This window comes from Diceros bicornis, chromosome 34 (assembly GCF_020826845.1).
Source record: "Diceros bicornis minor isolate mBicDic1 chromosome 34, mDicBic1.mat.cur, whole genome shotgun sequence".
Lineage (NCBI taxonomy): Eukaryota > Metazoa > Chordata > Mammalia > Perissodactyla > Rhinocerotidae > Diceros > Diceros bicornis.
The window spans coordinates 21,371,911-21,386,050 of NC_080773.1; the positions used below are offsets into that span (position 1 = coordinate 21,371,911).

The window sequence follows — 14,140 nt, forward strand, 5'->3', positions numbered from 1 at the left end:
CGAAAAGCCAATGGGAGCTCTTCAGGAAGAGGAGATATTATCCCAGAACGAAAGAAGCAAAATCAGGCAGAAAGCCCAAAGACCAACTATGTCAGTAGATCCGAGGAATATTGAAGGAACAGAACCATCATTTTCATGTCCTGTGGAATTTAAAGTATATGTACCACTAAAGTTTATGACAATACTGTGAGAGTTTGGGGGGCTGGGAAAGGGAGTTTAAAGGTCTAGCAATACCTGGGAATTGTTAAAAGTCATAATTAGTACTTGACTACAATACTAATACATATTATAATCTCTAGAATGACCACTGTGAGAAGAGTAAGAGATGTACAATTAACAAATTAATGGAAGAAAAGAATGGAGTATTGAAAAAGCTAGATATCCAAAGGAAGGAAAGAAAAGAAGATAAAAAGGAACAAACAGATTGGCTAAATAGAAGATATAGAGCGAGATGGCAGATATAAACCCAAAGGTAACAGTAATTACATTAATGTGAGTGGACTAAAAAGCCCATGTCAAAGAATAGGGTTATCAGATTGGGTTAAAAGAGAAAAATCACAAAATCAAATTATGTGGCTTATAAGAGTCACACAAAGACATCGGAAGACTGAAATGGAAAGGAAGGAAAAATGATATAAACGTAAGCTCTAACCAAAAGAAGGCTGGCATCGCTGCACTAACATCAGAGCAGGTTTTAAGACAAAAAGCTCCATTAGAGTAAAGAGAGGCCCATGCAATGGGAGATTTCACCATCATAAATCTGCATGTTTCCAATTACAAATCTTCAGAATACATACAGCAAAATTAGCAAAACTAAAATGAGAGACAGATCCAAAACACTTCGAGAGATGTTAACACCTCTCCCACAATAACCAGAGAACAAGCAGACATAACATCCATAAGGCACCGAGTCTGAACCACAGAATTAACCTGACAGAGTTGATGCACACGGGACAGACAACATTTCTACGTGCACAGGGATTGTTTGCCAAAATCAGCCACACACTGAGACAGGAAGAATGATTTAACAAGTGTCAAGCAATTGAAACCATTCAGAATATGTTATCTGACCACTGTGGGAATAAGCTAGAAACAATTTTCAAAAAAGATATCTAGAAAACCCCCAATTGCTTGGAAATTAAACAGCACACTTGATCTAGTCCATGGGTCAAAGAAGAAATCATAAGCGAAATTACAAAAATGAAAACAATCCACATCACACCTTGGGAGGGCAGCTGAAGTAGTGACTGGACAACAATTAACAGGCTTAAATGCAGATATTAGAGAAAAAGAGACTAAATAGTGAACCCTCTCAGCTTCGAGCTCAAGACATTAGAAAAAGAACATAAAATACATAACAAAAGTCAAAAGATACACTAAAGATAAAAGGAGAAATCAATGAAGTAGAAAATTACACACAATAAAAATGGACAAATTTCTCAAAAATAAATTCATCTTACCAAAGCTGATATAAGAAGAAAAAGTCAATAGTCCCTTAAATGTTAAGAAATTAAGGCCATGATTAAATATTTGCCAGCAAGAAAACTCCAGGCCCAGAGGGCTTCATTGGTTAATTCCAACAAACGTTTAAGATTGAAACAATAGTCTTATACAGACTGTAGCAGAAGATGGAACACGAGAGAGTGTCACCCACCAGGCGCCTCTAGAAACTCAAAGGTGGGTTTGGAAGAAATTAACTGTTTTTCCAAGTTGTTTCTTTTCCTTTTTTGAGGGGGGAGGAAGATTAGCCCTGAGCTAACATCTGTGCCAGTCCTCCTCTTTTTGCTGAGGAAGACTGGCCCTGGGCTCACACCCGTGCCCGTCTTCCTCTACTTTAATATGGGACTCCGCCACAGCTTGGCTTGACAAGCAGTGCGTTGTTGCGCAACCCGGGATCTGAACCTGCCAACCTCAGGCGGCTGAAGCGGAGCCTGCCACCTTAACTGCTACAGCACAGCACCTGGCGGGCCCCTGTTGCAGTTCCTTTGGTAGGTTAAGGAGATGTAAACACTTAACTGCTATGCCACTCCAGAGGTAACCACCAACCATCCTGAAACTGACCAGCGAGAAACTCAAGAGAGATCTGAATCTGACCAATCTTTACCACAGAGCTATACACGACCTTAGCCTTATTTTTAATGCAAAGATCTCTCCAGGGGGAGCTTAGGCCTCAATATGTGGAAGCATATTCTCCAGCTGAGCCTGTGCAAGTGAATACCAGCCTCTCCGTTTGAATGTTCTTTCCCCAACCGAAATAAAAGTTCCTGCTTCTCTTTGTCCAGGGATGCCATGACTTTGGAAATGATTCCTCTTGGCCGCCCATTTGCTGCAAATACACTGTACTTTGTGAGACAACTTCCACTGGTGACGAGTCTTATCTAACTCACCAGGAGGCAAGCCCACTTGGTTAGGTAACAAGAGCACCCTAGATGTGTTTCATAAGGCCAGCATCAACCTGATGCCCCCCAACACCTACACCTGCCTCCCTGCCGGTCCACCTCCCCAGACATTTACCATCCCCATACTGCAGCCCCTCAGACACCGGCTCCCTTCCAGGACCCCAGATACTCACCATCCTCCCCCATGGCTCCCAAATACCAGCTTCCCTGCTGATCTCCTTCCCCCTTGACGAGGACCACACACACACATTCGCCATCCCCTTCCATGGCCGCCCACATGCTCCTTGCTACTTCCCTCACTCACTGCTAGTTTCATCGCAGCCCCTCCCCACACTTCCCGCCCCCACACTGCCTCCTCCAGACCCTCACCTGCCTCCCTGCCATCCCCAGAGACCCTCACCGTCCCCCACCACGGCCCCCAGGTACTCACCTGGCTCCCTGAAGACACCCCATCCAGACATCGCCCCCCCACGGAGTGCCTCGGACACTCACCGCCCCCCTCTCCACCTGTCTCCGGGGAACATTTACCGTCCTCCTTGCCCGCTAATCTGGGTCCTACAAACACTCACCGCCTCCTCCCAGACTCCAGACACTCACCTGTCCCCTGCGGACCCTCCTTCCCACGGCGCCCACACTGCCACCCTGTGGACATCCGCCAGACCCTCCCCACATCCCCTCTCCCCGCCGCCGCGCCCCTCAAACACTCCTGCCCCCTTCGGTAGAGCCCCCTGCAAGCGCGCCCTCCGCCAGTCCTAACGTCCCCTCTCCTCCTGCCAGCCCCACACAAAGCCCGGTCCCCCATCCACAGCCCAGACTCCCCCCATCCCCCAGCGCCGCCCAGGCGCTCACCAGGGGGGAACCCCCGCGACTCCTCCAGCAGCAGCAACAGGAGCAGCAGGTGGCTCAGGGCTCTGGGGTCCCCGGGGAAAACCATCCCCATTCCTGTAGAGGTCTGGGTGAGCAATTTGAAAGGAACTCCTTTCCAGCTTCCTCTTTCGTTTTCAATCTTTTTAAAGACTGACGGCCCAGCCCACCTTACTCTGATTGGGTGTAAGGCGAGCCCCAGAGGCCCCCAAGACCCAACCTCGCCATGAGCTCTGCCCAGGACCCCAAGTCTGTGCCTCAAAAGTCCCAGATTCCCTCTGGCTGAGGAGGTGGAGGGGCTGAAGTCTGTCTGGTGCCGGGTGTTCAGGGTCTCTGTGCCCCCACCCACGGGCCCGTCTGAGTCCCTGCCCTGTGTCTGTCCAGCTGTGGCTGCCCCTGCTGAGGAGAGACCCCGTCCCACAACAGGGTGGGGTCTGCTGTGTGTGGAGCTCAGAAGCCCCTTCCCCACAAGCTGAGTTATGGAACTCAAGTCTCCCTACCTCTTCCACCCCTCCCCCCGGACTAAGCCCCTCCTCCTCTCCTTTCTCCCCTAGGTAAAGGAAGTGGGAGGGTCTCAGCCCCCTAAGGAGGTCCCCAGTCAGGGCTGAGGCTTTTCCTCCAGGGAAGTGAGCCAGGCAGGCAGGCTGTGAGCAGAGGAGGAACTTGCAGTCTCGCCCAGGACAAGATCCTACTGCTGTGGGGAGGGTCTCACCATCACCGGGTCCAGCGGGGGTGGGGGGGCGCCTGGGAAAGGGTCTTTGGGACAAGATCCTGCTGTGAGGGAGGGTCTGGGGCCTGGTGGAGGTCAGGGGGTCCGGGAGGAGGCTGCAGAAGGAACGTGGCAGAGATGCTGTTGCTTGGTGAGTGTGTTTGTGTGTGGGGGGGCCCCAGGGGAGGGGATTCTGGGGGGTCTGAAAGAGCTCCAGTAGGGGGCGCTGTGCAGGTGAGAAGGGAAGGCGTCTGGGGCCTGCAAGCCCAGGGAAGCCGACAGTGAGCCTCGAGGGGCCTCCACAGGCCTCAGGCCTCAAGACCAACGTGACAGGAGCAAGTGGACGCCCCTGAGGGCAGACCCCTCCAGGCCCAGAAACCCCCCAAGTCCCTCAGGGCCACATTCATGGTGATGGGGTGGGGAGGAGAGAGATGCTTTTCATGTCAGAAGGGGAGGCTGGGACCCTTCCCCAGCAGGGGGGCCCACGGGGCACAGCTGTGCAGAAACATCACATGAGGAGGACACAGGGGTGGGGGAGACAACTGGAAGGGAAAGAGGTTTGCAAAGAACTTCAGGCAGCAATTCTGGGAAGTTACTATGTGAAGATGCAAACATCCAGTCAGACACACGTGGAAAACAGTGCTTTCATCCATCATCCATCCATCCATCCGTCCATCCATCCATCCATCCATCCATCCTTCTGTCCATCCATCCATCCATTTATTCATTCAATATTCCCTGAGCATCTGCTTTGTGCTCAGCCCTGAGCTAGATGATGCTGGGGACACATGGTGACTTAGGCCCAGGCCCTGTCTTTCTGAGTCTTACTGTCCAGTGGAGAACACAGGCCACCCCAGACACTGATGACCTAGAGTGAGCAGGGCTGGATGGGATACACAGGGGTCAGAGGTGTCTAGCTGGAGGTGAGATTTTAAGAATGGGAGAGAACTGTGACTATTTCAGAGAGGCTGAGCCCTGGGATAGCAGATGGCAGGCAGGGAGAGGGGCGGCAGGGGCGGTTACCTTGTGGGCCTCTGTGAGGACTGTGGATTTTATCCTCAGTGCCCTGGGAGCCCTGGATGGGTCACAAGCAGGAGATGGAAGTGGTCATGAGACAGGTAGCTGGGTAGACATGAGCAGAGGATCGTGGCTGGAGACCTTGCTGCATCAGTGGAGCGTCTTGCTGGCATCCTACAAGATGCAGATAAAGGGGAACTGAGACCTGCCTGACACCACTCCCAGAGTCGGAGGCCATCAACCATGAGGATAAAAATAACGGGTGCACAAACAGCACATACAAAGGCTTCTTCTCTACACCTCTAGAGGACATGGAACTTTCTTTAATTCAACTACAAATTCCACATGCATTAGATCCCCTTCCACGGGGGATGACTGCCATGACAGTTCCGGAGATTCCCCTTGAATATCAAGAACTCTCCCCCCAACTTGTGGGTGGGGGAATAGCCATTTTTGGCGGATAACCAGATAACGCTAATTCCCTTCTAACAGCCCAAATAAAAATAAAACTAACCCAAGACTCGAGGCTGATGCGCTCTCCGGCAGTGCCCGCTCCTCACTTGGGGTGTATCTGACCTTTCCTCTACTAAATCTTTGCTTGCTTGCTGTTCCCAGTGTGTCGGTGTCTGAATCCTCTCTTACGCTGACCAAGAACCTGGGCGACCTGACTCTTCAGTCGGGTTACAGTCAGATTTGTGGAACGTCCCCGTGTCTGTCTGCTGTGAGGAGGGTGGAGACAGGAGACAGGAGACCAGGCAGGAGGCTGCTGTAGCAGAAATAATTGTGCAGTTGCCAGAGTCCTAAATGTCTGAGTTCTCTCCATGGGGAGTGGGGGCAGCACACGCCCCACCCAGCCCCATCTGTCTCTGCTCTTTTAGCCTCCTGTCCCTCCAGCTGCAGGTAGAGCAGTGGTTTCCAAACCTCTAATGGGTTGTAAAAAAATTGGGTAGTTCATAACTGTTATGTTTTCAAAATTTGAAAGAAAAAAGCAGATTAGAGAATGGAAGAGTGTGCACTACAGATAATCTTATCGATTATTGTTTCAAGAAACTTTCTTTTGGACTCCGTGCAGGCCACATAATGCTGTGACATCAGTTCTTCCTGTGAGTGGAAGCCAAACAGTTAGCAAGCAGAGGGATGGAGACGGCTCCAGCCATGGGCTCCCCTCCTCCTTTCCCAAGAGCCAAGGCCTTAAGCTACCCATCATGTCATCCAGGAAGGGGTCCAGCTGTCATTTCCTGGGTTCCAGGTGTTTCCTGGGAGGCTGCAGGCGGGCCTGGCACCCAGCCTGGTTGTCTCTGCCATGAGGAGGGTGAGGTGGAGCCTGGCGCCAGGGCGAGAGAGAGGAGCTGGGTGCCCAGGGCAGGGTGGGGGTTGGCGTCTCTGGGGAGGGAGGAGCCCAGCTGGAGCCTGGAGCCTGGACTCTCAGGGTGGCTGAGTCAGGCTCTGAGGCAGGAATGTGGAGGGAGAGGGGACAGGGCAGAGGGGTCAGAGGCTGTGCTGGAGGGCAGTGGCTATATCCACTACTCAACTGCATTGAGGCCTTGGCGTCAGGCAGCTCTGGGTTCGAATCCTGCCTCTACCCCTCCTCAAAGTGTCAATAACGTCCTTTACAGATAGCTCTGTTCAACTCTCTGTAACCAAGAGGGAGGTGCCCTTCTGGATGTTTCTCTCTGACAGCTTTCAGGCCACAGGTTCCGCCTCATTTCCTGTCCACCTGTGAGAGTCTGCAGGCTCCCTCCCTTCACCTCTACAGGAGGTTCAAACCATGAAAAACAGGACCTGCCCCACTCCTAGCCAAAATAAAAGCCAAAGCTAATGACCCCACTTCACTCCAGATGAAACCTGAGCCTTCTGCTTGGGGAATCCTACTGCTGTCTCCTGTGTGTTAATAAACTTTATTTCATGTACATTAGTCCCCCTATGTCATTCCTCCTGATCACCATATACATTCCTGCTTGAGGTGCTGTTCTGCATCCAGCAGGGATCGCTAGGCACCACAAACCACCACCACCAACAGCAAAAATCCTACAGCCAGCTGCCTTCGCACTGCCCAGTCGCGTTGTCACTGTCTGGGGACCAGTCTGCTGCCTCCAGTGGACTTAAAACCTTGTGATGCCAGGGACTAGCCCTGCCATGGCCACAGCCATGTTCCCCGCTGTTGAAGACTGTCTTTTCCAGAGACCAGAGGACACTCAAATTCTCATGGGAAATCAGAGACACAGAAACCCCATTGGTTGAATTCCCTCTGCCCAGTTTCCTCTGTGTAGGGAAGATTCTGGCATGAGGCCCCTCTGCGGGTTCCAGACACAGGACTCAGACAGCAAGCACCCAGCCAGTGGCCTCCATCAGTCCTGGGACCTGCCCTCTGGAAAGGGCGAGCAGGCCCTGGTGTCAGGCAGCCCTGTTAAACCCCAAGAAAGACATTCGCACAGCTCCTGGGCGGTGCTGGGAGATCTGTGCTTCTGGAATGTGAAAGACAGAAGGAAATTGGTGATTCCTCCCCTCACAGGTTTTCCAACAGGCTGCCCCTTTGCCCTGGGAGCTCAATAGGCTGAAACCCCCTCCTGGCAGCACTGGGGTGTTATTTCCATCGTCCTGAGGGAGCCCCTCAGGGGACAGGCAGGGACATTTCAGCTGTGCAGGGAGGAGGTCACCTATGCAGGACGGGGACTTCCCGGTGCCACAGGCCCTGTCTCGTGCTTGCTGATGGGGTGAGGGCAGGGTGCTTTTCGCTCCTTCTGCTTTCTTTGGGTTTCAGGCCACATTCCTGTTTCCTGCGACAGGGCTTTCAGTGGCCACCACCTGGACGCTCACACCAGACCCTTCCCCTGCTTAACATGCTCAGCAGCAGCGCTCGCAGCAAACAGACACCACACAACCCAACAGAAGTGGGAGGGGCTGTAGAACAGAGAATGAGAGGCTGATAAATTCCCTGGTAGGGCCCGACACGCTCCACGCTGGGACTCCAGACGCGCCCCATACAACACTGTCAGACTGGAAAACGTTAATATTTGTGATTAAAAAACTAGAATCTACCCAGAAAAAAACACAAAGCAGTTTCCACGTACATGAGTTATCCCACCTTCCTGTGTGGACGGAGCCACCACAATTAGATCCCCTATGAGAGGAGGATGCACCACGTGGAGATGCTGGGGTGACTGGGTGTCCCGTCCTTGGGCACATGTCTTGGAAGGGGCCATATTATGCACAAGTTCAGATGACCTCCACGATCTCTATAACCTGAGCTCAGCCCCAGGGCTGTGCAAAGAGAGACTCCAACTCCTCCTCCCAGAGGAGCATAAGGAGATACAATCAGGAGGCAACAGTGATGCAGGAAAACACAGGCAGATGGTCACCTTGAGGTTTCACCCAAAATCCTCTCAAGCCTGTAGGTAAGCTTGGGACTCACCATCCTAAGTGCCATGACTGGACTTCCAGCACATTCCTTCACCATCAAAGGGCGTATTATGTTTATGAAAGAGTATATACTAATGCAGGTTGTTGGCAGGTCCCCAGTAATATTCAAGGAGAGAAAATTTGTAACCGTAAAAATTGCATCAGCCCAGAAATGGCTGGCAGGAGTAGTGTTGTCCTCATCCCCTCAGAAGAGGAGGAACCAGCAGGGGGTGGGGAGGCTGGGGAGGGGAGGGCAGGGAGCGCTGTAGACACACCAGATACAGAGCAAGAGAAATGGAGACATGGGCTGATGGTCAGAAGACTCACCAGCAGTGGGATCTATAGGGACTTGACAGCCTGGGAATCAGCAAACCAGGGCTAATGCCACTAGAGGGAAGTCGTGCCAACTGGACAAGAGGAACCAAAGAACAGTCAAGCATCTGGTACACAGCCTAACAGCTGGGTTGCAGGGTTACTCCCTGGGGGAGAGAGGACGTCATCACAGAGAACTTCCTGCCCTTGGAGTGAAGATCAGGAGACTACAGAGCATGTCGAAGACTGAAGTTCAGGCGAGAGGACAGACGTGGACAAGTTAATCATGACTGTTTACATCACCAATGGGTTACATGTCAGTACTTTCTTGCCCATAACAGGAAAATAGAAGACAGAATATTTTATTTTATCCTGATAGCATGAAGATAGCACTGAAGGACAATGTCAAGTAACTTATTTATGAAACAAAGATATTCTTCCAGAAGAACTAAAAAAATGAGAAGACCTTCCGTGGTGATGGATTAGAAAACGTATTATTCTTTAGATGGCAATACTCTCCCAAATTGATCTAAAGATTCAATAGTTCTTGTAAAAACCCAACAACTCTTTTTGCAGAAATTGACAACAAGAAGCTAAAATTCATGATAAGCTAGGGGCTCGGAATAGTCAACACAATCTTGACAAAGAAGGAAATACTTGCAGGACTCACACCTCCTGGTTTCCAAACTTAAGGCTAAGCTACAATAATCAGGACAGTGTGGCACTGGCATAAGGATGGACATACATTTCCATGGAATATAATTGAGACTCCAAGAATAAACTCTTACTCTTATGGTTAATTGAGTCAAGGGTGCCAAGACAATTCAACAAAGGAAAGAACAGTGTTTTCTACAACTGGATATTCACATGTGAAACAATGATGTGGACTTGTACCTCACATCATATTAAAAATTAACTCAAAATGGATCAAAGAAATAAATGTAAGAGCCAAAACTATAAAACTCATAGAAGAAACATAGGATTAAATCTTCATGACCTGGACATGTGGCAATGGTGGCTTAGAAGACACCAACACCACAGAGCAATAGATAAATTGGACTTCATTAAAAAAGAAAATTTTGGACTTCAAAGAACACCATCAAGAGAGTGAAAAGTCATCAAAGTGAAAGAAAATATTTGCAAATCATATACCTGATGAGGGAATTGTGTCTAGAATATAATAAAAACTCTTACTGGTCAACTATAAAAAGCCAAAAAAACAATTAAAAAATGGACAAAGGATTTAAAGACATTTCCCCTAACGTGACATACACAGAACCAATAAACCCATGACAAGATAATCAACATGTTTAGACGTTAGGGAAATGCAAATCAAATCCACAATGAAATACCTCTCCACAACCACTTGTGCAAAAATACTCGGCAGAATTATTCATAATAGCCCCAAAAGGGAAACAACCCAATGTCTATCAACTGATGAATGGGTGTTGTGTGGGTCTCAGAATATTGATAGTGATGCCGTGGGGCAGGAATGCCTGAGACACTCACCTGGGTCCGTATTACTTGAGGTGAGTCCCACAGACATTTCCCCAACCAGAGCCAATGTTGTGGCTGGACCAGCCCTTGTGGTTCTTATTATGATCACAGGACCCACCTCAGCAGCAACCATCAGAGAATTTTGAAGAATAAGATTTATTACTCACCTGAGTATTAGTCACCCTGAGTATTAACGGGCAGATTCAGGCTGAGTGTTAAAGAGGAGAAAGAACAAGACAGAGGATTGAGTCTGAGTGTCTCCTGTCCCCAAATACCCACTCCACATCCCAGATCTAAGTCCACACCAGGCCCATCTCCCCAGGCTCCTCCAGGAAGCAGAATCCAGCAGTCATCTGGTCATCGGGTCCTCTGACATCCGACACTGAAGAGAGACACAGAGAGAGAGAGTGAGCAGGAGAGAGGTGGACAGAGATGGAGGGACGGACAGAACATGGCAGAGGAGTGGAAAAGAGAGACACAGAAGGGCAGCAAAGAGGCTGAGAGAAATAAAAACAAAGGGAGAGAGAAATAAGGCAACAAAAAGGGAGAGGTAGATGGAGTGGAGCAGGTGACAGGGCCAGGGGGAGGCATTAGGGACAGAACAGGCATCCAGACCCTTCCGCTCCCGTGCAGCCCCCAATCCCATGGAGGGGACAGGACCACACCTGCGACAAACCCTGTCATCCGGGGGCAGGGCCAAGGAACAGCTCTGGCCTTTCAGCTTTACCAGGAAGGACTCCTGGGGTCTGAGTGACCGGGGGCAGCACTGCTCAAAGCAGACCCTGAAGATTCAGTTGCCACACTTCCGGGTCCTGCCCAAGGGCACTACAGCATCGTCATAGCAACAGTGCTGCAGGGGTCGTGGAACTTGTCCCCACAGGTCATGTGCAGCTGGGACAGCATCAGGTGAGCGCCCGTGGGGGAGACTGGAAGAGATGGAGCTGGTGTGACCAGGCAGCAGGGCAGGGGCTCCCATCCGGGTGCCCTCTGGGAGCCGCACCCCAACTCTGAGTTTCCCGACTGGCCTCACCTGGGGCTCCATGTGAGCAGAGGATGCAGAGAGCGGCCCAGACAGCTGTGGGAGAGCAGAGGCATGAGGTGGGGCTGACCAGGCAGCCAGGGGTCCACCTCGGGGGGCCCAGCCTGGGGCAGGGGAAGGTCTGAGGGGGTGTCTGTCCTGTATGGGGCGCAGGGAAAGACTAGTAGCAGTCTAGGGTGGAATACAGTCACCTGTGTCCAGGTGTCTTGTGGACACCTGGGCCTGTGAAAGGTGAGGGGATTTGGGGTTGGATCCTCCTTACCCAGGATGCAGCATCGGGGAGCCATGGCTCTGGGGCGGCTGCAGTGGAGTGGAGAGAGCATCAGCGGATCTCAGCAGGTGCTTTTATTCCTACTGTAAAGCTGGTGATGTCGTCAGATCCCCTGCCTGGCCTGCAGAGACACGCCAGGCCCTGGGGCAGGAGCAGGTGCCCCGCCACCAATCTCTCCCCCAAATGTCTCCCTCTCATGCCCAACACGATGGCCTCATTCCCTCTCTCCTGGAATTCTAACCCCTCACATCCTCCCAGGGGGCCTATCAGCTCCCTGACCTCACACCCCCAGCCCAGGGCTCACTAAACGCCATCTCACAGCATTCAGGTGAGAGACTAGTTTTTACACAATGGAAAATTCCAGATTGAACAAGGTTGGGGAACAGGGGAATGTGTGGGGAGGATGCTGAGGTGGCTCCTGAATGAACAGGAAAAAGGCCCTGGAGGACCCCTGGGACCCACAGCCCCCAGGGCGCTCTCCCCACCTCCTTCTCTGTCTCTCCACTGATGGTCATTTCCTCAGGAGCACCTGTCCACTTAGCACCTCGTGTGCCCGAGGCTGTGTGTCAGACACGGGGGAGGGGTGGGGAACAGGACACTCAGAAGTCACAATTTTCACTGAGTTCATGAGAGAGAGAGAGAATGGTAAGATAATCCATTTGAGTTTGGTTGTTGTGGTCAAGGTCATTGTCAATATTACTTGTCTGTGAAGTTCTGTAGGAGAAATTCCACCACCATCAGTAGATTCCAAAGGCTTTACTCCTTAACGTGGGTGTTCAGAGGGAGATGGATGGAATTTCCCCTGAGAAGAGCCATCTTGGAGTCAGGATGTGAAGACAGAAGGGGAAGGATCCCCTTCCCTGAGGGACACTGTGGGGTCAGTTCTGTGGGTCCAGGGTCACCCCGTGCAGTGAGGCTGGGGAAGCCCCTCCCCCAGCTCCTGCAGGACTCCATCCCTCGGGGGCACAGAGACCACCCCAACATGGACAAGGTTCTCTCCAGAGCCTGGGAAGGGCGACCTGTCCCTCATGTGGGCAGCTGTGTCCCTCGACCCGCCTCCCTGTGTTTGGAAAGATCCTGCCTTCTGCGTCTCTGCTCCCCTGCGGGAGCCTCCACACTCGTTCCCCAGACGCCCCTCCACCTGGAGCCCAGGCCCAGACTCAGCTCCTTCATGACATGTACCCATTCCAGACAGAAACCAGGGTGAGGACCCAGTGAAAGAGGAACGGAGCGTGTCCTTCACTGTGAGGGGGGAACCGCATCAGTGTCCAAACCTAGTAGAAGTGGGGGATTCAGGGAAACATCCAGGTCAGCTCCGGGGGTATCCTCGGTGCAAGCTCTGGTCTCTCCTGGTTGGGGACAGAGATGTCATCACAGCCCAGCTCTGGGGTTGTGTCGGGGTTGGCACTGGTGCCCATAATGCTGTGTTTCCCAGAGTGAACCTGAGGAGGTGACTTTGCCTCTCTGAGCCTCAGTTTCCTTCCCCGGAAAATGGCGACAACCTGGCCCAGCTGACCCGTTGTCTTTTGGTCTAACAGAGATGACACAAGCAAGGGCCTGACAATAAATAGTAGCTGAGGATGAGCAGTGTGCCAAGCCCTGTGCCAGGTGACCCCGAGGATGCAGTGATGACTCAGTAGCAGGTCCTGTCCCATCGTTGGGGGCCACAAACCACCCACCGACCATGATGACTCAGAGAGGTCAGGTTTGGGTTTGGCAAACCCATGAGCTGTGGGACCTGGGAGAGGGGTCATCACTCATCTTGGGAGTTCAGGGAGAGCTTCCTGGAAGAGGGGATGTCTGAGCTAGGATTTCAAGGCTGAGCCCAGAGAGGGTGGAGGTCAGGACAGAGAGAGGGGGGCTGGTAGGGCTGCAGGATCAGTCCCTTGTGAGCCTCGGGGAGGACTCAGGACTTTACCCGCAGTGCACTGGGCACCATGGCTAGGTCCTGACCAGGGAGGAGAGTTCAGATTTGTGTCTGTGAACATCCCTGCATCTGTGTGCTGTGAGGAGGGTGAATAGTAGGCTGAGCTTGGAGCAGGAGACCAGGGAAGATCCTGTCATAGCAGAACTATTTCTGCAATTACCAGAGTCCCAAATATCCTCTCTCTCCCGTGGGGCAGGGGGACAGCAGCTCCCCTCCCAGCCCCACGTGTCCCCTGTGTTCTGGCCATCTTCTCTTGCAGCTGCACAGCAGAGCAGTGTTCCCCAGACTGTGGATTGCACCATTTTAGCAGGTTATGTAACTACTTGAATTGCTCATAAACTATGTTTTTTTAATTGAAAAACATAGATCAGGAAACGGATTACTGTGTGCTGTGCAGAATCTTGTCAAATGTTGTTTATGGAAAATTCCCTTCCACACTGTTGAAAGCCACGTAATGATGTAATACTTATCTATTGATTAGAAAACTCGTGAATGGGGGAGGCTCCAGGCAGGGCTGGTCCCCTCTTTGCTGACAGCCACAGACTCAGCTGCCTCGTCATGTTTTCCAGTTCAGGGCTCATCTCTCACGACCTTGATTCCATTCACTTTCTGGGATGAGTCCGGGCAGGCCAGGACACAGGCCTGCTTGCCTCTGCCAAAATCTGGGGTGCAGTAGACGCCCGGACACCAGCCAGGTGAGGGAGAA

The 14,140-nt window shown here is 51.6% G+C and overlaps 2 protein-coding genes and 1 pseudogene across 3 annotated transcripts in view; 1 reads left to right on the forward strand and 2 right to left on the reverse strand.

Moving 5' to 3' along the window:
• LOC131397027 (MHC class I-like protein MILL1) overlaps positions 1-3,750 on the reverse strand; it is a 42,000-nt gene extending 38,250 nt beyond the window's left edge. For both annotated transcript variants that reach the window (XM_058529647.1, XM_058529646.1), the window contains exon 1: positions 3,249-3,750. In XM_058529647.1, coding sequence (XP_058385630.1) covers positions 3,249-3,339 — 91 coding nt within the window. In that variant the 5' untranslated portion in view covers positions 3,340-3,750. The remainder of the gene's footprint in view (positions 1-3,248) is intronic.
• The window catches only part of LOC131397030 (MHC class I-like protein MILL1), a 303,101-nt gene that overhangs the window by 59,467 nt on the left and 229,494 nt on the right, over positions 1-14,140 (forward strand). The window lies entirely within an intron of this gene.
• Positions 10,491-11,523, reverse strand: LOC131397927 (insulin growth factor-like family member 1; annotated as a pseudogene).